At 34.1% G+C, this 24500-nt stretch overlaps 2 protein-coding genes across 3 annotated transcripts; both read left to right on the top strand.

Moving 5' to 3' along the window:
• Nucleotides 1–330: 330 nt before the first annotated feature.
• LOC138316076 (RNA-binding protein 39-like) lies at nt 331–22932 on the top strand. Of its 2 annotated transcripts, XM_069257561.1 has the most exons (12): nt 331–475; nt 11991–12059; nt 14470–14510; nt 16049–16168; nt 16292–16477; nt 16709–16826; nt 17544–17834; nt 18195–18260; nt 19389–19593; nt 19767–19971; nt 21115–21299; nt 22048–22932. In XM_069257561.1, the coding sequence occupies exons 2-12, from the start codon at nt 12006–12008 to the stop codon at nt 22212–22214; spliced, it is 1638 nt and encodes a 545-aa protein (XP_069113662.1). In that variant the 5' UTR covers nt 331–475; nt 11991–12005; the 3' UTR covers nt 22215–22932. The 2 variants fall into 2 exon arrangements, with proteins under 2 accessions (XP_069113662.1, XP_069113663.1); XM_069257562.1 differs by lacking the exons at nt 331–475; nt 11991–12059; nt 14470–14510 and adding an exon at nt 15351–15369.
• LOC138316075 (uncharacterized protein C17orf113-like) lies at nt 487–6272 on the top strand. The gene is made up of 2 exons (XM_069257560.1): nt 487–4469; nt 4597–6272. The coding sequence occupies exons 1-2, from the start codon at nt 4149–4151 to the stop codon at nt 6181–6183; spliced, it is 1908 nt and encodes a 635-aa protein (XP_069113661.1). The 5' UTR covers nt 487–4148; the 3' UTR covers nt 6184–6272.
• Nucleotides 22933–24500: the final 1568 nt, after the last annotated feature.

Below are 24500 nucleotides of genomic sequence, written 5' to 3' on the forward strand. Positions count from 1 at the left end.
TCTTAAATAATGTAAATATGTGTATTTATGCCATTTTGTGTTCTTTGTTATATTATAAATTATAATTCTGTAGCACGCACCACGCTCTTCATACATGCAATACACCGCATACATGGGAGGCCGTCCTTGTAACATTACCCTGACGTAAATTTACAATAAACCAAACCACAATGAAATTGAAAAATAGTGACATCAATGCTTAAATAACTAACTTTTCTTTGTTTTCATACAAGAAGAAAATACACATGTATCTTTTTTTAATTCCTACAGTTTTAATGCGACATTGATTTTTTGAAGTTGAGATTTTGTGTAGTGCAACCATGACGATCTGACGTGTATATGGATAGAGTTGTCCCCCTTGCCCGTGATTTCGCAAGCGAATCCCCAAATCGTCGTATGCCGAACGACGCCAGCGAAGAAGCGAAGGAATAACAAGACTTTCCAGTTATTTAGAACTTTCATTTTGATAAACAAGGTACATAATCGACGAAAAATGTCATTTGTTCATATTTGATGTCATTCATTGAATACGTACAGATGTTAAATAATTGTAATGTAGGCTAAATGTGTAGTAAAATATCGAAGCTTTCGTTTGAGAAAAAAATCCAAGGACAAAAACAAGTGCTGTGCATATTGTCATGTTACCACAATTATTCGCCTTCTGGAATAGGTTTTGTATAGTTGTTTTTAAATGTGTATTGGAGCTAGTATTTAAAAATATATATACTGTTGCTTGAGAAAGTATGTATAAAAGTTTATGACACTGAGTAGTTTTGATATTACAGCACCCTCCTCTCCCCACCACACACACGTGTAAACAAATAACCAATGGAAGGGTCATGCTATCCTAAACAAGTCCCGTACTAAAATGAATACTAAAAATATGTTTTGGTGTGAGACTTTGAAAAGTCGAGATGCCTAGTCTGTTTATCCTGTAACCACTGGCTTATATCACAGGCGTCTGCATCTGGTTTGATAAAAAATATAATAACCTACCCCTACTATAGTAGGGTAAGGACATTGTATTTTTCCAAAACCAAATGCAGACGCCTGTGCTTATATTTATAAACATTAAAAAAGAAAGCAAAAAGCTGGTTATTTACTAGCTACTGTTATTTACTTGATTTGTCTTGAAGCTAAACACTACTTTGTTGCAGAGGAATAATACATTCTTACTAAAACTACAATGAGTTAACACTTCTTTTTACTGTCGTGAAGTAGGCCTACCTTTGTGAATTTAAACTGTTCCAGTAATTTTGTTTTTAAAATTCCCGAGTTTGATATCACTGGAACAGATGTGAAGATTTTCCAATTCAGAAAACAATCATTCGAATTCCTCAACAAAGATTTATTCAAAATACATATCCACAGCAAAAAAAAAAATTGATAAAGAGTTTTGATATCGAAAAAAAAAGAAAAAAATAATTTTGATGAATGTGATCTTTGGGCAGGAATGAATGACATTATTAAAATCACTAAGGATAAAATTTGAGGTCAATTTAGAAAACAAGTATGTGCAGTAGTTGCAGGGTTAAGATGTATATATGAGTAGGGCCACGGTGTCATGAAAATCTGTTACATCACAGTTTGGTCAAAATTCCATTTTTAGAAATTAATCTTTTCCCTTCAAAGTGGTGTAAATATTAAGATTATAGTCACTGTGGGTATCCGTACACCGGATATTGGTATCGACGAGGCGAGGCCTGTCGCAACAAGGATAAGTTTTACAATATTTGCACAATTCTAATGTAATTAATGTATCTGCAACTATTGCCCAGTTCAAGCTTATGACATATCGCGTCCGTATACGATCTGTCAACCCCCAGCGTCATATATTTATTGAGGAATAGACAGGAATCCAGGGTCACATGTAGGGGGTACCGCAGTGAAAAAGACGGTTTGAAATAAATCACTGATATAGATATTTAATGCTTTCCTGATAACGGGATTCATTTTCTATGGCTAATTCACGTCATATGCATCTCACGCCCCGATGACAAATTTAAGGTCATGAAGATTACGAAATAAATAAGTGAAAATCACGTTGTGTACGGGGGCTTGGATATTGATTGTACGGCAGCTTGGTTGACGATTGTACGGAAAATTGATTGATGAGTTGAGAAACGCAGCTTTTTAAGTCAAATATTTCTTTCTAAATAGCAATATATAACGTTCTATATGATTAATCAAATTACTGATTGAAACGATACGCAATGTAGAATGATTATTCATTTTGATTTTGATCAATTCAGGCAAAAACCTGTTCTTTTCAATCAATTTAAAATTGCTTTCAGTTTGCCCTTACATAGTAAGTCTTTTGTTTCCACGCTATCCTCTTTGGTGATTTTACATAACACAACGTTATTCTAACATTGTGTGGCTGGAGTCGAAGCAATTCACTATGCCGGCACATCTGAATCTTAAAGTGAACAGTCGGGCAAGGATGGCTAAAGTCGGTAAAAATGGTGTGAATGTATCCAGTATAATTTCTTAAGAAATGGAAAAATAAGATCTCTCGTCAAAATCTGTCTGCATACGAAGAAATTAATTTAAAGTATGGAAATTCTAAAACGTCCTCCCGGCTCACTATGTCCGTGGTTACATTTCCACGCAGCCTCGCTTTCAATGCTTTCAAATTTTCTTTACTTTAATCAGCATTCCCATTCACGTACTACAGTGCGTTTTTTAAGTACAGTTTGAAATAAAAACGTAGAATTTAAAAATTCATGCGTTTAAAAAACGTACTGGCAATAGCCTTTGCTTTTATCCGATCGTCGATACGCAAACGGGAACGGTCAATACAAAGGTCGAATTAGATATCAAAAGTGAAAGTAGAAAATGGTTTGATGCTTCTGATTGGCTGACCAATCAGCGTTCTTCTTTCATCACTGTATCAGCATGGCACAGAAAAGTATTGCCGATTTTTTCGTCGCTGGACCGTCACAGCAAAAACGATCTGGTGACACAGAAAATTGTTCAACAACAACAAAAAAGCCCAAAAAGGATACTGAAAGTAACAGTAAACTACAGAAAAACTTCAAAGAAAAATGGTTGCAAGATTTTGACTGGCTGCGAAACGAGAATGATCGCATGCACTGTATTACATGTGAACGTGCCTCAAGCACTCGAAAAACTTTAAAAAACAATGCGTTTGTAACAGCAGACCTGTTTACCCTTACGCTTTTTGCGTAATTGTTACGCATTTGACACCTATTTTACGCCATTACGCGCAAACGTGAAAAATTACGCATTTAGCTCATCTGCCGGTAAAAGGTAATATTGTATATCGAACGCACCCGATATTCTTAGTCAAACGCATCTTATACTGTTAATGGGGCGCAATCGAATGCACCCCGCCTAATTCACATCATTGGAACACTTCACATCGTGTATGAGCACATGGCAATCAAACGTTTGTAGCATCACGATTTCATAACAAAAACGACAGTAAACACGAGGGAGGCTAAGCTGAAGCGGTTTATGGCATGCCTAAACGGAAAAATGAAACTCGAACTGTCAACGCCACAATCCAGTTACACCATCCAGTTGAATGGAACTGTATTGTTGCCTCACTAAAAGGAAATCATTTTGTTCATTACATCGTCTGCAAGTCGGACTTTAGATTCAAAGTACTGTGATAAATGTAATTAGCAAATTGTTGTTGATGTAATTATGATATGGGACAGAATTATTTATTTGTTTAGTTATAAATGAAATTCATTAATTAAGTAATTTTGATTATTTTAGTGAGGTAATGTTTGATCAATATCTAAGGGTCTTAAACTGACAGTGACTCAACCGTTATTTTTTGTTGAACATAAGAAAATGAAACTTGCTTTTCAAAAGCTTGATTCTGTTTTGATAGTCATGTAAATTCTTTAAATCTGATTCAGTGCATATTGTCAAATGCTATTGATAAGTTGGGGCTCTTTGAAGCACTAAAAACTCTATAATGATTATGATTTATTATAGAGTATATCTGTATGTACCTGACTGAAGGAGATATTTTTCATACATAACTTAGTAAAACGTTTATTTCCACAATTAATGGGAGAAGAACATGCTTATTAAAATGATTAGCAGTAAATGCCTGAAATATGCAAGTTTTATGATATATTCAGATTGAACAGAAGGACATCAATTAGCTAATGAACAAATCTGAAAATTACACATTGGAGGTTAAAATTACACATTTCAATCGTGGCTATTACACATGGACAATTTTTCGGGTAAACAGGTCTGTAACAGGCTCCAAGAATTATCAGCGTTCTGCTCTTGTCAGGCATATGAAATCGGACGATCATACACTTGCAAAGAAAATTGTTACACAACAACGTTATTTTGAAGCGGCAACAAGTTGCGTTAAAGGAAAATTCATGCCAGTCTTAGAAGCCCAGATTCGAACGGCAACACATATGGCTGAACGAAATATACCAAACCGACAATATCTTGGTTTAATTGATTTACAGGTATGTAAAGAAGTAAGAAAATCAATATTTGTCGGATGTTGTTTTCATAAATTTTGTTTGTATAATATTTATGTGCAGATTTTCCTTGTAAATGTAGTTATTATAACGTTTCCATGTTTTTTTTCAGATATCAAATCAATCATCTGTCCTGACTGAGGCCAATAGGTCGTGTATTTTGTCTAACCATCAAGCAGCTCAAAAAATGCAAGAGTATAGTGCAAATGTTTTAAGAGAATTGACAATAACACGAATCATTCAAAGTCCCTTTATTGCCATAATGGTTGATGAAAGCTTGGACATAGCAACTAACAAAAAGTTAGTGATGTTCTGCAAAATTGTTCATGGAGGAAAAGTCAAAATAGAGTTTGTAGCCAACATACCTATTCAAGATGGGAAAGCAGAAACTGTATATAACTGTATTGTTAACTGGTTGCAAGAAATAGGTTATGATATTTCCAAAGTAAGTGGTTTTGGCAGCGTTTCAGTGATGTTTGGAAAGATCAGCGGTGTTGGTGTGAGACTTCAGAGAAAAAATCCGCGAATAGTTCATATTTGGTGTTCTGCACATAGACTATCTCTAGTGTCTTATTGGGCAGCGAAAGACATCCCTTTTCTTAAATCTGTGAATGAAATGTTGATAGCTATCTTGAATTTTTATCATTTTTCAGCTCCTAGATATAATAAACTCAAAGAACTGACTTCTTTGATGGGCAAAAAGGTAAAAAGGTTTAAAAAGCCCACACAAGTACGCTGGCTATCTATGTCTGATGCTGTAAGTACATGTTTTGATTGCTACTCTGTCCTCATTCTTGGTCTTGAGCATGAAGTGGCTAGTAGCCCGCATTCAGAAGGTGGGAATAAGGCAAGGGGGATCCTGAAGAAAATTAAAAACATTAAGTTTCTGATGACATTAGCATTATTAAAGGATATTTTAGGACATTTGGACCTTGTAAGCAAAGTTTTCCAGAAAGATAATTTAGATATTAATCAGTTGAAAACAATAGTAGCATCTACATCACTAGTTATTTCTAGTTATTTGAATGAAAATACTCCAACGGTACAGGAAGTAGTAGATCAGACAGATGAACATTCAGAGTGGCAAGGTATTCCCATATGTTGTTCTCTAAGAGACAGAATTGCTCACAGGAATTTTAGAAAAAAGTATGTAAACAACTTACTCGGAGAGTTTTCAAAAAGGTTTCCTGATAGTTCCTTGGGGGTCCTTCATGACTTAAACATAGTCTTAAATCCTTCTAAACTTCCAGAGTCTGTCAGTGGTATTAAGGAACACGGGCTGGGTAGTTTAGAAAATATCATTGACTTTTACAATACATGTAGTGATGAAAATGAAACCCAGCCACTAGTCGACTCTGGCAGAATGAAAAAGACTTTTTTACAATTCAAACATGTGGTAAATATGAACAGAGAAATGGATGTTACAGAGTTCTGTCTTTTGGTAATCAAAGATTACAATGAATTGTTCCCTGACTTTGCAACAATTGCATCTATTTTGTTAACATGCCCACTGACCAGTGTTCCATGTGAACGTGGGTTTTCATTACAAAACAGACATGTAAATGCTGTTACAAGCAGGAGGTCTGTGTCCTCAGTTGAGGATAGAATGGTAATTGAATATTGTTCCAAGCAAAAGGGTTATAATCAGAATGAGGTTGTACAGAAAGCAGCAGAGAAATACTATGCACAGAACCGTTAAGTTCAGCTCTATACTCTGTACAATTTCATGATTGTTTGTACAATCTGTTGATAGAAATGAAAAAATAAAACGAAAACAAGTTATTTTTACGAGTTTGTTTTATTATCTTTTTCATTTTGTGAAACAAACCCCCAGTTATTTAACAAAACCCCCTCTTTGAAAAGCTGGGGGTTATGAAAACCCCCAATAGCTAAAAGTGGTGGGAATGCTGCTTTAATGGTCAGAACTGGGAAACTAAGCAGAACTTGGCCGTCATATTAATATGTGAGAACTTTTGGAAGGCCAATGAACGCATTTAGACTGGTTTTCTTTGCCCGACTATTCACTTTAAGCCTGGGCAACAAAAAGAATTAAAGTATTTATATGCTCCACCGCCGACAGAGCATAAATGACATTCATCATTTGAACAATAACTGGTATTTAATCATGTTTATATATGCCTAATTAACACAAAAAATAATATAAAATAATTTATTTCGCCTTTGGTGCATACGCAATCAGTACTTCATTCCATATAGAATATAGTGTCACAGATTTTTTTCGGGAAACAATTAATTATTTTTCATATTTTTAACTTGAAGTAAAATTAAAAGCTCAAACTTTTCAATGGTGGTAATGGTGTAAAGTAAGTAACTTTTATAACTGAAGAAAAAATACTAAATCGTCTGCTCCTGATTTTCATAGTGAAAATATACCACTTGTCAGCGGTGGAGCATCTTTAAACATTATCTTTAGATATCTTTCTTGAATGGGCTATCTTTCGGTACAACATCTCTCCTAGAAATGTGGATTTTTCCGACCATGTCAATAACAGGTATTGCTTTGTCCTCCTCTCTACAGAGCTCGGGTGTGATGAGTATGCACACGCTTCTTATTATTTTCCCGTCGACGTAGCTCTAATGTCAAGTCACTATGACATTCAATCAGGTGGCAGGTAGCCATACGGAACGTATCGAAATTTTCCGGACAGTAAAAACAAATGTAAACGGCCAGCACCTGTAAACGAAAAGAAAAAAAAAAAATGGAAATACGTATTCTTAGCCATGGTTTACAATTTAATAGTAAAATTTACTATTACTATTACATTATGACATTTCCACCAGGTGAAGTTGTATTTCTTATTGCACTACATGGTTAATACGAGTACATTCCTCCCTCAAAAAGATCCCCTTCGTTAAAGAATTTAACAAAATTGCCAGCAAACAAACAAACTGATATTGTATGTATACAAAATCTAAAGACTAACCAACATTCATCATCTTCGTCTGGTAGGCCTACTATTCCATTGGCATCTTTACACGAGATCTACGAACACATAGACGTCAAAGGAAAACTTTACATCTGTCTTTTTTGGACGACTAGACGCTATCTGTTTTAAACATATTGTTAAGTTTGTCATTTTAGTTATGCCAAGCCCCCGTACACCAGTTTTATCACATAAACCAAGCCCCCGTACACTAGTTTAACAAGCCCTCGTACACAAGCTAAATTTTGAGTCATCTTGTTGAAACTTACGTGGCCACGACAGTACGAAATTGGCCTCAACATGAACTTCCCATCATAACCCGTCTATACAACCCAAAAATTGTAACCTGGAACAAGCTAGTTATTCAATATCACGAACAATAGTTCACAGTCGATTTCAATGCGGTACCCCCCTACAGGTGACCCTGGATTCCTGTCTATTCCTCAATAAATATATGACGCTGCGGGTAGACAGATCGCATACGGACGCGATATATAATAAGCTTGAACTGGACAATAGTTACAGATACATTAATTACATTAGAATTGTGCAAATATTGTAAAACGTATCCTTGTTGCGACAGGCCTCGCCTCGTCGATACCAATATCCGGTGTACGGGTACCCACAGTGATAGTACACAGATTTGGATATTGTTGAATTGGAGATAGTTCCACATCTCAAATCTGCAAAATATTGAATGTGATTGTCCTTCACTACAGATGTAACAGGACACTATCTAGACTATACAATGATTCTTATAGGTCTGGATAATTAAGTTCTGTTTGAAATAACTCCCTTTTCTTTGTAAATCACACAAGTTAATATAATAAAAATGTTCAAAAAATTCAATAAAATCAAGACTGACAATTTATGAAATATTACATTGAAAAGATCAAAGATGTAACCGGACACAAATGACGCTTCAATTATTTGTGTAAATCTTATTCAACTGCAAGTAAAGTAATTATGTTTTGACTAACAGCTATGCGAATAAATGTATAAAATGTCAGTAACCAAGTTTTAAAATTTATATTTGCATTTAACTGTTTTTGTGGATTAGTGTTCCATGTTACATCTGGAAACAGCTTTCCAATGGAGAACCTCTGAAACTGAAACTGCATTCCGTCATTGGACATTTAAATAGGGACACGTTTTCATTATCATATAGACTATTTTACATACCATTAAATATGAAGTATTAATGTAAAAAATAGTTATTGTGCGAATCTGTGCCTGTTGCAGGAATCTGCATATTTTGTGTACAAGTTATCATGCTGTTGTTTCTGGTTACATCACGTCATGTAAATGCCCATAGATTTACTTCGTATATTGGAATAATATTATCAATCAAATGTTTTCAATTATCAATGCAGAACATAACATAAATTCATTTTGTAAATTCTGCTACCCATCAGATGTGCTGTTTATGATCAGATGTAAGAAGTGATGTAACAGGAATACAACAGCTGTTGTATCTTTTTACATCACATATTTGATTATTTTGATTCCTGCTTACATCTGATATTGCTTATCAATATATACCGGTATTTGAAAGTCTGCTATTTTATTGTATAAACTAATAATAGTTTGCATAATTTATTAATATTCTCTGACGGTTCAACGTAGAAAAACATGAAAAAAATGACTAATTTGAGAGTCTCAGTAAAGATGCAACAAGAAGCGAAATAATTGATTACTGGTTACGTCTTTGTTCAGTTTTCTTTAATAGTAAAGACCTTGATAATTCTAGACAGTTAAGCTTAATATTCAAGCATTTCTTGTGTAATTAAGGATTATATTGAGCCTACATCACATGGATTTATATTCAGTCGTGATGCAGTCGCATTTTCTGACACAAAGACGTAACATGGAACCCATGATGGATTAATGTGTTTTCATTGATTTGTGAATATTGCTAGAAAACGTGATATTTTTATGCAATCTTATAGTGTCCTCAATACACATTCTATATAAATGATGAAAATTAGTGCCGTGTGTTAAATTTATCTTAAATAGTGTCCATCATTTTATAACCGTGACGTAACACCGACAAAAATAGCTTTATTACACGACCCCACCAGCCTCCGGGTCGTCCTTCCTCTCACACGCCGCAAACTTGAAACCCACGTGGTGTACACCCTGCCAGAAAATTGCCAAATAGATCTATATGTCGTAAATTATCCACGACTGCTATTCGATGAGAACTTTTAATCGTTGTTTAAAAAGAGCGTTGCTAAGACGTAACAACTGGACACCAAATGATATCTTAGGTTATGAATGTTGTTTTTTCAACTTTCCACCGGGAATTCGTTTACGACACCTATTGAATAGGAAATCCTTTGAGGAGAATGTTTCGAGTCAAATCTACAAAGGAGGCATATGATTGGTCGTTTGCCACGGACATTCATATTTACCGTGACGTAACATTGGGAAACGAAAGTTACATCTCACGAGCCGAAATAATTTTTCACCTCTTTTTCCAGAAAAAACATTAATGAACACAATATTTTACTCATTGTAAATGTTCTCCAGGAACATTTGAATGAATTAAAAGTGTATACCGTTATATTTAACAGTTACAATGATAGAAACAATAATGAAAATTGTCACTAAAAGGAAGACACCGAAAAAAACGATAGAGAATGGAATGGACGCAACACACAAAAAATATTTCAATCAAAAGTTTAGTAGGAATAATTCAGTTTCACACCAGGACTATCTTTTGTTAACCTTGTTTTTTGTTTGATGAATAATCCAAACCACCATTGTGTATATATGCAAAATGTTGAGATATTTCATCGATTACCGTGACGTAACAGATATTGCATGACTCCATGGCCCTGCTCATATTATACAAATATTTCATGGCCTACTGTGCTCTAGTTCATAATATTTATCCCGAGGTGGTGGTAATCAACAAATGTTATATTGCACGAGGCCGAAGGCCAAGTGCAATATAATATTTGTTGATTACCATCACCGAAGGGTAAATATTATGAACTAGAGCACAGTAACCCATGAAATATTTGTTTTATTACATAATCACCAGTTTTTCAGTTGAATATTATTATAAAATGAATACGACAATCACTTAACAAAATCATCAGCACCGTACCGTACGGAAAAGCTTCAAATCCTATTGAAGATTGACATATAAACCACGTACGTCACGTTGTAACTCCGGTTTGGATGTCTTATTGTCTTTTTTAACAATATTAGACCTGCATGCAGCCTTTTGATCTAATACATTCGCCGTGTCCGTCCTCTACTCGATAAACGTCTACATGACGTGCTTGTTTCGAGATCTATAAAGCTAGCGCGAAATTGAACGTGAACCTTTGTGACGTCATAAAAAAGTAACTCACTGTTACGCGCGATTCCTCGGAGGTTTTCTACAAAACTAGACAATAACAGCGAGGTGTTCCTTTAGCCGTGCAATATAACATCTCGAACCGTGCAATATAACGTTTCCATGGGAGCGTGCAATATAACTTCGAACCGTGCAATATAACAAGGTTTTATTGAACGGTCGGTGTAATAGTTGAAAATATTATATTACTTCATATATAGATTGGTGTAAACAAAGTATGTAATAAATATATATATAGCTATTAGAGCTGAAACGAATAGCAGATTTTGGTATTTGAATATTCGTTTGATGTATTCGAATATTCGGACCTTAATGTCAAAGATCTTTGAAACTCCCAAACTCTCCTTACTCATTCAAATTTCCCGCTCGCTACTGTACCGGAGGTAAATATGGGCATCGTCCTTTGTATATGGAGCAATTGCATGTTGTTGCATAGATTAATTAAACAATATTTTATGTCAGTGTGATGTTTTTAACATCGGTATAATGACCTAAATTACCTTTATTTTAGGTGCATGAAATGGATTGCTGATTATTTAGTTAAAACACAGAATGCTAGGAAAGACAGACATATGTGTAACACGTGTGCAAGTTAGCAGTCAGTCAGAAGATCGTTTTTACACTGTCTACGAAACATTTTTGCACATGAATAATATTTAAATAATATAATTAACTTATTGTTTGATATTTCATTATTTTTGATGATTTAACTATTATTTTCTCGATAACCGTCTGGCAGAAAATTGTAGCAAAAATGAGTGCGCCATTGCGTTGCGATCGTAAACAACCACGCTTAGTCAGCCGATTTTTCCGTGAATTAAATCATTTTATGATTGAACATGCCTCTGGTATGTCATTATTTTCATCTTTATCATATTTCCAATATAAATAATTTCTTTTAAACGCTTTTACCGATATTTATCTGATATATAACTTTGCTAAACTGACAAGTAAAACGAAAGTAAAACATCTACATTTTCACATGTGAATAACGATTTAATAACGAGTCATAAAAGATACCGGAAAGGAGGTAAATAATTTATCAAATATTCGGATACTATTCGAATATTTGTTAATAAATATTCATTTTCGAATATTCGTTTCACCTCTAATTGCTATAGGCCTAGTGTTAAATGAAATGTTGTTTATAAATGCATTTATTGAAGAAATAAAGACTAACTTCTTTTGTAGGATATTTTGCTAAAGATGGCTGATGATTTTGATGTAGAGGCAATGTTGGAAGCTCCATACAAGAAGGAGGTTTGTATTGAATTAATTATTTTTTGTTGTAATTTTTAATATAACTAAAAAGTTTATATATATCCAAAGATTTTTTTTTTTTTTTTTTTTAGTTTTTGCCCTAATAAGTTATTTTCATCATACTGACCAATTATTTTGTTCTTGATCAGTTTTGTTTTGAATAATTGATTTGGTTTTTATTGAAACAAAGCTGAGCCTGAATGTAATGTCAAGAAAACTGATAGAACTGCATTCATTAAATTCTACAATTCATTCAAACATATAATAACATGTGTTGATTGCTTTGATATTAAGTTTTTCTGAGGTTGATTTATCTATGGAAAAAATATGTGAGAACATGTTGTTTATCTTACCATGTAAAGATGTTCAGGGAAACGTAGATTCAGTATCAAATTGTTTGGTGAGCGGTGTCTGGTAAGACTTGCAATATGTTGTTCTAAATTGTACAATTGCAAAGCAGTTTATGAATGAATATGAAAATAAAAAAATTCCAAAGACAGCAGACTCAACCAGAAGTGGAAGTATAAATTAAGAGTACAGCGCTGGTATTTTAAATGGTAGGGAAGACAGGAAAGTTCTGAAATTAGTCTATTTTCTCACTTGATAGATCTTGCATAGTTGGAATAAAAGACTTTTTCTGTTATATATGATTAGTCTATAGATATTAGATCAATCTTGTTTCCTATGGAACATTTTTGACAATTACAAATTATGGATAAAATATAGCTGACGGTGTAAAGTACGTAATATTAATGCATTATGGTAAAATAAGTTCTTTTTCTGTAGCAAACGATAATACTTATCATATTGATATTAGCATAATTCTATAAAGATCTCCCTTAGGAATATTGTGATAAATACTAATTATAATGAGGAAATTTGTTTGGTTCTGTCTGTAGATATCCCTTGTTCGGCTTGTACACCAAAGCGACACGCTTGCAAGTTCAGGTACTATACCATCTGATTGTGAAGAAGCTGTACTTTTTTTTTCCAAAGTTAACTTAGAAATTGTGTAGTCAGCATATTATTTACTTAATTTGATCCAAATAAGAAAGTAATGTAAAAATGTGACCTGGAATTTTGATATTGAAGTTAACACCAATGGTGGCTGATAAGATGGATGAAGCAGGATTAAAGAAATCTTTCCACTCTTTTTCTTTAAAAAAAATGACAGTTCATTTGAAGCTAGGGATAAGTAATTTTTTTAATTTTATGTATGCACGACCACATATGAACAGCAAACTGAATTCTGTCCATCCCTCTCGTCTTAGGGTTGGATACCTGATGGCTTTTGGAAAGAAGCTGACCAGATTGCTGCAGAAGGAAACTCCAAGTCGCCCTTGTAATTAACAATACGAAGATCTTTGCCACATATTGCAAATTTATGTCCCAGATTTGTGTGAAATTGTTGTGTATGAAGTTGTGTTCCTGATGTTTGTATTGATTGACTTGGATGGTTTTAAATTGACAATATTCATATTTAAATTTGTTCCCAGTTTAGTGAGAGAGAGGAAAAAAACGATACTACAGTTTGTCTGAAAATTTCAACAGAAATTTTTAGAATTCAATTTTTTTTTTTAATACAAAGAGAAGATTGGCATCAATGACTCCTTTAGTAAGTCAAATATTAGGTAGATGTATCCAATAGTTAATACAAACTCAAGAATACTGAATGTAGGAGAGTAGAGATGAAAGATTGTGAAGTTTTTGTTTGGAATGGTTTTGATTTTAAAAGCGATAAATTGAGACAGTTGTAAACAGGATTTAGTTAAAATAGAAAATGGCAGAATTCCAAAACCATCTACAACTATAGTTTTGGATTAGGCAAACATTGTCACCAGATATGATTTACCGGGTAATAGGCAATCCTGTACTGAGTAACATAAGATCAGAGAAATCCACCAATAAACTATACTTTGCAACAAAAAAATTTTCCACAAAACAACACTTTTTGTAATATAAAATATAGATTTCAATTTAAAACAAAATATTCGATCTACCCCGGTAGGTAGATGCATTTTTTTCTTTTTTAACATTAAACCCCTAGAAAATCACTGCACTTTTAATTTGAGAAACTGATTGTTGATTGTACTTGGATATTTCTTTGAAAAATTCAATGCAGAGACTTCATATGAATGAATGAGAGATCTGAAATTTGGAATATTTGCGCTTTTTATTTTTCAGCTGCCATATCAACTAATGCTATATTAATCAAGAAAGGTAAAATGTCTTGAGAACAGGTATACATGAAATATTTTGATTGTAAAAAGACATCACCAGACAAATCGTTCTGGATCTTTTAAAGGCTAAACAACTAATGAGAGTATTTATTTTCTCTTTCTTTCCCAACTTTTAATTTCCATCTGCTGTCTGTGCCATTTCTGATTTGCTGTTTGTTTGGACATCCTAGGATGATGGAAGAGGCGATGCTTCATCTGAGAGAGAGAAAAGGTAAGCACTTTTTAGTTTTCATATAAAAGTTATTTGCATTCTTGACCAAGCTTTTCCCTTCTTAATCCCTTTTGTAACTGAATCATAACTATCGTATATTTCCCAAAAGCCTTAAGCTTGCATTAAATTAACCAATAAATTTGAGAATATAGTTTTATAGTTTGAAACCCAAGTCCTTTATTTGGTTTTTAACCATTCCAACCAACAGCATTTATGCATTAGATTCACTGTAGTTTTTATTGCTATTGCAGGTAACATTCATGGTACATTGTCAAGAATTAAACAGAAAAATCCAATGAGGGCCCTGAACCTTTTTATTTTTATTACAGGATCCCTTGACCTATATAATACATGATGGTCATCATATGTTTCCTTGTGTGAATCAAGACTTGAGAAAATGTCCATTTAAGTTATAAAGGAACTTTATATACTTTATTCTGGTGTTTCCTTCAGATATAGGTACTGAAGAGAAGGGAACAGTAGAATTAAATAAAACCGCATAAACAGTATGCACTGACCTCTCCATAGAGAGGACAGCTTTAATGGGAACTGCATTTCCATTCTTTCACAGGAGTAACACTTAAACAAGGGAATGTAGGAAAAGTTTATACCCTGGCAACAGAAGAAGCAAACCTCTTTTTCAACTATTGTATTCTAGGTTTACCCCTCTCGGGCGAGTGGAGAAGGAGTGGTTTCATTTCTTGTATTCCTAAATCAAACTTGTAAAGGAGTCTAATGTTTGATTCTGTCTGTATGTATTACTAGGTGCTATCACTTTCGGTCCTCTGATAAAGGAGAGACAATGATCAGAACGTTTTCATGACATTAAAGCTTGCTGTAAGGCAATTCCAGGGATCAGGTACGTTGGATGAAGTGTTAGGGTCCAAAACAAATTACTACTCTTCATGGCTCTGTAAAGCTCTTCCCAGATCCAAGAGAACTTTGGACATGGTTGCAGCATGTGTTGACAGATGATAGTTAAGTTGATAAACCAAGAAAGGTATTGAAGTGAAACCTAGACAAAGTATTTTGTTTCGTTCATTACTCCTTACAGCTCGCCCTAACACCAATGAAAAAAGGATAGAGTTGTCTAAATTTCAGGGTAAACACACAGGTATTCTCATAATCCATTATCAAAGTTTACATAGAAGTTACATATAAAAAAAAACCCATTTGAACAGTAAGTTAAATAATCTATTCTTACTGCTAAAAACTTAAATATTCCTAGTTGTGTAGTTAGTGTTTTCACGCAAGGAACAGTCTGAACTCCCACATCTCTAGTCCTATAGAGATCTTGCATTTGTTGCATTGTCGGAAGAAAATTTAGTTTTACAATCTTTTTTATGCATGCTCATAAAGGTAATAGAGTGCTATTTAATCAGTATACCCCATATATATTTTATATTATAATTTGTTTGTTTGTTTGTTTGTTTGTTTATTTCTTTGTGCTGTCGGATGTGGTTACCGGTAATGCATGATTAACAATTTTATTGTTCTATAACCTGAAAATTGATAAACGTTTTGTTTCAAACTTTCAGAAAACATAGAGATCGTAGCAGGGATAGAGACAGGGAAAAAAGGCATGGCCACCGTGACAAAGACAGGAAAGATCGAGATCGAGACAGAGACCGAGATAGAAAAGACAGGGATAGAAAGAGGTAATATTGCAAGACGTTAATTGTTTAACTGTATAATGCATTATACATAGTTATACATATATATATAATTAATGTGACAGCCTGACAGTTTTATTTATATATGTTACATTGGTCTTTTTGTAGGAGCAGGAGTAGAGACCGTGAAAGAAAGGAACGCAAAAGGAGTAGGAGCAGAGATCGAGATAGGAGAAAGGAAAAGAGGCGAAGTCGCAGCCGAGAAAGGAAGAGGAAAAGCAGAAGTCCATCACCAATCCGGTTCCGTGACCGACGAGGGCGTAGTAACAGCAGAAGTCCTTACAGATACACAAGGTAATACAAACGTTTCATGTAGTGTCTACCAGATTCATATTAAATACCATTGGATATTTTAAAGTTTCATTTCAAAATCTACAGTGTTACTGCATAATACAAGTGATATATGTAGAGAAATCTGTCTTACTTCAGAACTTTGTTTGTTGCGTACCTGTACAGTGTCATTAATATTTCATCTATTCTCATATAAGTGCAGATGAATTAATGTGATTTTATCATGCATTACAGGCAGCCAGGTCCAGAGCTTACCCCAGAGGAAAGAGATGCTAGAACAGTGTTCTGCATGCAACTGTCAGCCAGAATTCGTCCAAGGGACCTTGAAGAATTCTTTTCTTCTGTTGGCAAGGTTAGATATTCTTATTCATACTGAATTGCAAGTTAAAACCATTTTAGTAAGGTGCCAGATTATTAGCTAACCTGTAAAGGTGAGCTTATGCAATACTGCGGCGTCTGCCGTCTGTCCATCAACAATCTACTTCCTTCTCCACAACCGCTGGCAGGAATTTAACAAAATTTGACTGGTAGCATCCTTATGGGCTACTCACTAAAAATTGTACAATTGTTTGGGCTGACCCTTGAAAACTTGACCCAGAAACTTGGCATGTGATAGCACTCATAATGCAATGGTAACATCCTTCTTTGAATCTAAGCATTGACTAACGTACACTTATAGTCATATAATATTGATGGCACCATTTTATGGTTTGGATTCAAAATTAAACTAATGGTCTGGTCAGTTTAGCTATTTCTGATTGTAAGAGTTTTTGTGATAATTATTAAAAAAAATCCAGGTGAGCAATACAGGCCCTCTGGGCCTCTTGTTTAATAATAATAATAAGCCTTAAATTATAAATGTTTTCCTGTGTATAAACTTTATTTAAAGTAAATAATGCAAAAATATTCATACAATCACGCTTCATATTTAACACTTAATATATTTAAATTATGTTATATACTTATGAAATTTTATGACGCTAAATCGTAATACTTGTCTGCTATCAGGTAATCAGACTTCATCAAAGGTATTATCTTTTATGAAATATTTGCCTTGTTATGGTTTCAGGTGCGAGATGTTCGTCTGATTATGGATAATAAAACCAGGAGATCCAAAGGAATTTCTTATGTAGAGTTTCAGGATACAGAATCTGTGCCATTAGCCATTGGATTAACAAACCAAAAACTCTTAGGTGTGCCAATTATAGTTCAGCCCTCTCAAGCAGAGAAAAATAGACTTGCTAATGCTGCAAACATTCTACAGAAAGGCAACTCTGGTCCAATGAGATTATATGTGGGATCTTTACATTTCAACATAACAGAAGATATGTTACGGGGAATATTCGAACCGTTTGGTGCAGTAAGTATTTATGTCTTAGATACTAGTTGGAGAGAAAATCTTGTCATTGTCATTGTATTTAGGAAATTAGAAAGGAAGAAAAAATATTTTCAGCAATTTTAGTACCCTGATCAATTATAAACAGTAGCTATAGGAATATATTTGCCTTGTCCTTAATGTTTTACACCTTTCAACATTTGATTTAAAAACTAAAGGTCATCTTAATTACAAATAGACATTGCTTAGCCTGCATTTCTCAAGATTTCATATAAGCATAGTTTTGAGACTGGGTATTACTTAGTATCTGTGTTGACACAAATTGATCTCCATGAGATATCTATACAGCTTTATTCCATACTTAATTTCACTTTTCTTTTACAGATCGAAGATATAAAATTAATACGTGATCATGAAACATCAAGATCTCAGGGTTACGGATTCATCTCGGTAAGTATCTTTCTGAGGAATAGTGTCATTTAAATGAGCTATACATAATCAATCTTAAAGGTAGGTTTCGCCCAATGAAATATAAAGACTACGAAATTGAAATTTATCCTATACATAGATATAATCTTCAGATCATTTTCAATGCATACAGCGAACGATATGGGTGGTCAGTTGCCTAGCTTGACCAGGAAAATACTCCTCTAAAAATAGAGCGAAGTCAAGCTTTACATAGAACATGACGTATTTTTTCCAAAACGAGGCCGCAGCAACAAACGGAAGCGTGCAACAAAATGTCAAATAGAAGTGACAGTCTTGCCACGGCATGTTTAGATAAAAAACAACAACAACAAATCGAAGTGCGAGGGACTGTTTATACATATCATATAATCTAAAACACTTCATGTTACTTACATACGCTCGCTAACTTTGTACACCAAATATACATGTAGTTAGTCTGCGGTTGTTTGTGCGCTGGCATAACGTTATGTGTTGAAATTTAACTCACCACGTGCAATGCCGTTACACGAGTCCCAACAGATCCCGGCAAGTTCCGCTTGAGATGTGGCTTCTGATCTCTGAATTCAATTCCCTATAGATATCCTAGGGTGCTACCGAATCCATTATAATTTCCTCCACTTTGTTGCCGATTCAGATATATTTTTTTTAATCTCACACACATTCGTTCAGCCATTTTGTTTACTTTTAGTGCGTGACAATGCGCATGCGCCAAACTTCGACAACACAATCCATCGCAGCTTCATTTGCATATTATTTTGTCTGACGGACACCGTAATAAATCAAGGATTTCCTTCAATTTTGGATTCAAGACACATTTGTTCAATCTCAAACACATAAAGAAATTAAATTGAGATATTTTAATATGTTTTTTCATCTTTTCTTCCGCTTATCAAATTTCACAAAAAAATATTTATTTGGTTTGGCGAAACCTACCTTTAAATATTCATTGAATAAAGATCATGTCAATATATTGAAATATCTATTTTGATTTACAATAATGGTAGTTAGTGACTTAGGACCTGTGAATAAAAATGAATAAAGGTATTTGTTCTCTTTCACTTGTAAATTTGAATATATAGTTTTAAATTGATGTATTTAATATCTTTTCAGTTCAAAGATGCAGAAGACGCTAAGAAAGCATTAGAACAGTTGAATGGTTTCGAGCTTGCTGGCCGTCCAATGAAAGTTGGGCATGTGACAGAACGAACAGGAGAGGCCCAGGGAGCTTCCATGTTAGATAGTGATGAGATGGACAGAGCTGGTATTGACTTGGGAGCAACAGGACGACTACAACTGATGGCCAAGTTAGCAGAAGGTAGGTTAGGACAAGTAGGAGTACAAATGTAACTGATGTCAGTTTGTAAAGACACTTAAAATAACCCACTAGCTTCTTAGATCTACTAATTTTTGTGTTGTATTCATTCAAAGAAATCACTGTATTCCCTTCATATTTGAATTGAGAATTAATGAGAGTTTATTTGTTTTCAGGAACCGGATTCCAAATTCCAGATTATGCTGCCAGTGCATTGAATGCTGGTAGTGGTACAGCCAATGCCTCTACGAGTGTGTCAACGGCTATGACAGCTGCTGCAGGCCAGCCTGCTCCACCCACTACAGCAGCCACCACGGTGTCCACCGCTCCACCTATAGCCACTCAATGCTTCATGTTGTCAAACATGTTCGATCCGAACTCGTAAGTTTTTTTTCAGCTTGATTTATACAATTATTCCTATTGAATGGGGATTATATTTAAAGGCACGTGCTTGTCAAAGAGCCACCACCATGCTCTCTACATTGTCTAACTATTCAATCATTAGGGCAGGCTCTTCTGAATCATAAACTTAGTAACCGTTTGTATCTTCACCAGTTATAACTGTAATTATAATGTGACATAAAGGTAAATATTTAGTGTAATCATGAGTATTTATAGCAGTTTATGATGAAAATCGATTACTTGGACCTCACTTTCCTAGAGAGATTTTTCCTGCATCACAAGACTTAGGTATAACTTTGTCGTAGGCATCCGGGAAAAGGTTTCCATGTGATAACTAGGATTTATTTTTCTATTTCAACCAAATTTGGTCTATTGCTCTATATCAATGTAATCTCGAATGAGTTCGATAATGGTCAAAATCCGTCAATATATTTGCAAGAGTTATGGGACTTTAAATCGTCAAAACAGATAAATCTATGGTTTCCTCGCGATAACTTTAGTATTTATTGTCCAATTTCAACCAAATTTGGTATATTATGTAAATATTGACTTTTTATAGGTTAATACGGGGAAATATCACCTTTCAAAGGTGTAAAAATTCCTAGTATTAACTTACAGAAAGTCAGTCATTGTTTTGTTATATGAAATGATGCCTCTTTAAAAACCAAGTTTGAAGGAAATGTAATGACCATAATTTAAACAAATATTCAAGAAAATCTTAATCAATGTATCCTCAGGTATCCCAGGTACTTTTAGCACTTTGGATAGGCTTCTTCACAGTATATGTAAAGACCTGTCCGAGCGGTCTAGAAAAATCAGAAAATGGCAAAACTCAGTCATATAACAATGCTTTATATTAATGAGATCTCTGTGTGGTGTTTGCAAGAGTTACGGGAATTAATAACATATTCTAATTTATAATATTAACAATATTTTCAACTATAAATAACTATTTTTTGTGATGCTGTGCAGGCGACACTTCCACTTCCGTGGACTTTTTGTTCTTGGCTTTTGTTTTATATTTTGAATAATTGAAACAACTTCTATGGATATACCATTTCATGTTAACCTAAAACTTTGCATGCTCACTTGATATTGACAATGAATGCTTTTCCTCAACAGAGAATCAAGGTCAAACTGGGATCAAGAGATTCGTGATGATGTTATTGATGAGTGCAACAAGCATGGAGGAGTCCTCCACATATTTGTTGACAAGGCTTCACCACAAGGAAACGTTTATGTCAAATGTCCAACAATTGCAGCAGCTGTAGCATCTGTTAATGCACTCCATGGTCGCTACTTTGGAGGTAAGCATTTACTTAAAATATATAAATATAACTTTGTATCTTTGAAAAGGAACAAAAAAGTCTTTAAATACATAAATTAATGGAACTTTGTATCCTTGAAAAAGGACAAAAAAAGTGTAAGGCCAAAAAAAATTAATTCTTAGTTTCTCAGGCCCCGCCGCATCGACATTTACCCCCCGCACCAACTTTTTTATGCGCCATAACTTAAAAATGAAAATCGAGACCGCCGCATCGAACGCACCCCAAATTTCCATTCGAACTCGCCCGCAATTTCCATTCGAAAACGCACCCGGAAATTGGCTCCAATTTTAGTATGCACCTTTCATTTCCGGTAAAAAATGGCTGCCGATGTCAGCATTTGCTCAAAACGGAATGTTTCCTCCCAGGATTATGTATTTTCAACTGGTTTTCTTTGGATATAGTGACGATTGAGATATTTAAAAGCTGTTCTTAAAGACTGAGTAAGAATTTACATTTTCTACACGTGTTTTCATTGATTTTCATAAATATTCCCGCCGCCCGCACTGACTTTTTAAAAAAGTGGCCTGAGAAACTAACAATTAATTTTGTTTGGCCTAATATAAAATTGGCTAACAAGGTAACCTTATAACATTAATGCTCTGGTTATGAAGTGGAATTCTTACACTTTTGTTATGATTTTGAAATTAATCTAATGAAAATATATAATGAAAATATATTGAACGCATTATTGATGAAATCTAAATGTTATTGTGTTGATATTTTGCAGGAAAAATGATAACGGCAGCTTATGTTCCCTTGCCTAACTACCACTCATTGTTCCCCGAAGCTACACGAGCTAACCAGCTATTGTTACCCTCATCACAAGCCCTACAGGCAGGATTTCCATCAGGAATGTTTCCAAACATGCCCACAACAGCTCCAGTGATGCGATGAGGGGATAGACTGCTCACATTTATTTTATCCATCTTCTACACAGATTTTAACATTTGATCATAATCAGAAGACTTATGTTTCCTTGTCAAACATCCTCTATTTTCATGGTGATTTTGTTTTATATGTGATGTTGAAATGTGTCTTAAATTACAATATCTAAATTTATTTATATGAAGCATCATGTATGCTCTTAATTTTTTTACATCATACATTGTATACAAAATATTTTGTTGTTCACATTTGTTTTAAACTTCCAAAATGCCTGTCATTAATTTCAGATGTATACTTTGAGTGACTTTTCAACAATAAGGATAGTTTGCATCAGCCTATAAAGCTTTTATTCCACCCAGAGAAGCGACTGTAATTCTTCATACAACACCCAAATTCTTATTTCTTTGAAATTCATGGTTCATGATTTTGGAAAATTAATTAGGACCCAGAGAAGCGACTGTAATTCTTCATACAACACCCAAATTCTTATTTCCTTGAAATTCATGGTTCATGATTTTGGAAAATTAATTAGTTGTATCTTATAAATTATAACTGTATGTAAAAGTAATCAGTTGCATCTTGAATTATTGACAAAAGGGGGTTAATGCAGACATTAGAGGTGGATTGTTCTGTTTTGTTCTAGCTTAAAATTATATCGCCTTAATGGAGTCGTGTAATTTTAAAACAGAATTTTTATGTTTCTAGTGGTGTAAATAATCACGTAAATCCTTACATTGTTGTGTTTCTGCTTGATAGATTCATTTACATTGTGTCCATGTACCAATTTATTTGGCATTGTTAATTTGATGTTTTTATGATATAGAAATTCAAAATGCCAATTCTAAATGCTGGGAAATGCTTCTTTGGCCATGTTTGGTTTTAAGATGTGTTCTTTAGTTTTCAACAGACAGAATATGTTATCACAGTGATATTTTGGGGGCTAATTGGTGTGTTTTCAGTAAATGGAGTATGTTGTAAAATGTATTGGGATCATCATATTGACATCTACTGTCCATCATGTTAGTTAATTATCATTTCATTAAATATCTGAAAGAAAATCAAATTTTATTTGTCTTTTTTCACATAGCTTAAAATAGTACTAAATTTGATAATCATATGGCGTTTGTAAATTATATGACACAAAATGACGTAGGAAGGCATTCCAATCAGAAAAAAGCTGATTTTGAGAAAAACATCTGAACCATTGTACTTTGGAGCATAACATGCATAAACATACTGAAAACAATCTTCTTGCTATGCTCAGATGCCATTAAGTTAGTATCGTTCCGATTAGTCAATTTAATCGATGTCGCCTCGTTTGCTATAGAAAACCGATCAGTGATTTCTGTAGTCGATTTCAAAATAACAAAAATGAAAAAAATATGATGTACAGTTATAAGATCTAGTAATGCTTCGAGGCACATGCTTTCTAGTGTGCTGTAATAGTGTTTATCTGTAACATGATGTAACACGGTTTCTGATTGGCTATTGGATATGTAGTTCCGGTGTCGCTGCAAGCGCTTCAGCTTCCAGTAGCACATAGATGATGAACAATTGCTAACATAGCGACATCGACAGAAAACAAAACAAACAAAGAACAAGAAAAGTATTGGATACAAAATGGCATAATAGAATACATGTAAACAGTAACGCACAATTATTTAAGGAAAGAAAAGCAAACAAGAAATATGATTTTTGTAACATGGAAGCCGACGGAATGCATGAAATATTCAATCATTAGTCGATGATTGATAGTTTTAAAGAATGATGATCTATTGTGAATTTATGTAGTGATGCCCAACGCTACATTTTTGGAACCTGGTGGATTATTTTTCTTGGAACGTACATAATATTACTATTTTGTTAAAATTGACAAGCTACTGAATCGTCAGTAATACCTTAGGTTTTTAGCAATGCATACACTTTTTTTATCAACTTGGTTATGTTCAAATACACCACAGAAGTTACATATGTATAGGCATGCAAAATATCACTCGTTTAAGAATACCTTAACCAGATTTGTTCAAGACTGAAAACGAGATTTAATGACTTACTAAAATAAGGCTCGACTAAGCTTGATTGCATCTTTTGGCAGATTTTACGAATTACTTTGATCAGAATACCGTATTGTAAAGTTTCCGTGTGAATGTAGGGATTCTCCCTTTATAATGTATAATCGATGGAGTGAATTTGTCAGCCGACGGTCATCCGTAACTTCTGCTTAGTAACTTATGTAAAGTCATACAATACAAAAGACACTAAACCACATTGAAATGGCGCTATTTAATCCGCCAA

This window comes from Argopecten irradians, chromosome 2, assembly GCF_041381155.1.
Source record: "Argopecten irradians isolate NY chromosome 2, Ai_NY, whole genome shotgun sequence".
In the NCBI taxonomy this organism is placed as follows: domain Eukaryota; kingdom Metazoa; phylum Mollusca; class Bivalvia; order Pectinida; family Pectinidae; genus Argopecten; species Argopecten irradians.

Bases quoted from the DNA above. Each gene is read 5' to 3' on its own strand.
- LOC138316075 (XM_069257560.1), top strand. From the start codon at position 4,149: ATGAACAAATCTGAAAATTACACATTGGAGGTTAAAATTACACATTTC. The intron at 4,470-4,596 runs GTATGTAAAGAA...GTTTTTTTTCAG, and splicing joins TTGGTTTAATTGATTTACAG to ATATCAAATCAATCATCTGT.
- LOC138316076 (XM_069257561.1), top strand. From the start codon at position 12,006: ATGGCTGATGATTTTGATGTAGAGGCAATGTTGGAAGCTCCATACAAG. The intron at 14,511-16,048 runs GTAAGCACTTTT...TCAAACTTTCAG, and splicing joins TCATCTGAGAGAGAGAAAAG to AAAACATAGAGATCGTAGCA. The intron at 19,594-19,766 runs GTAGGTTAGGAC...ATTTGTTTTCAG, and splicing joins GATGGCCAAGTTAGCAGAAG to GAACCGGATTCCAAATTCCA.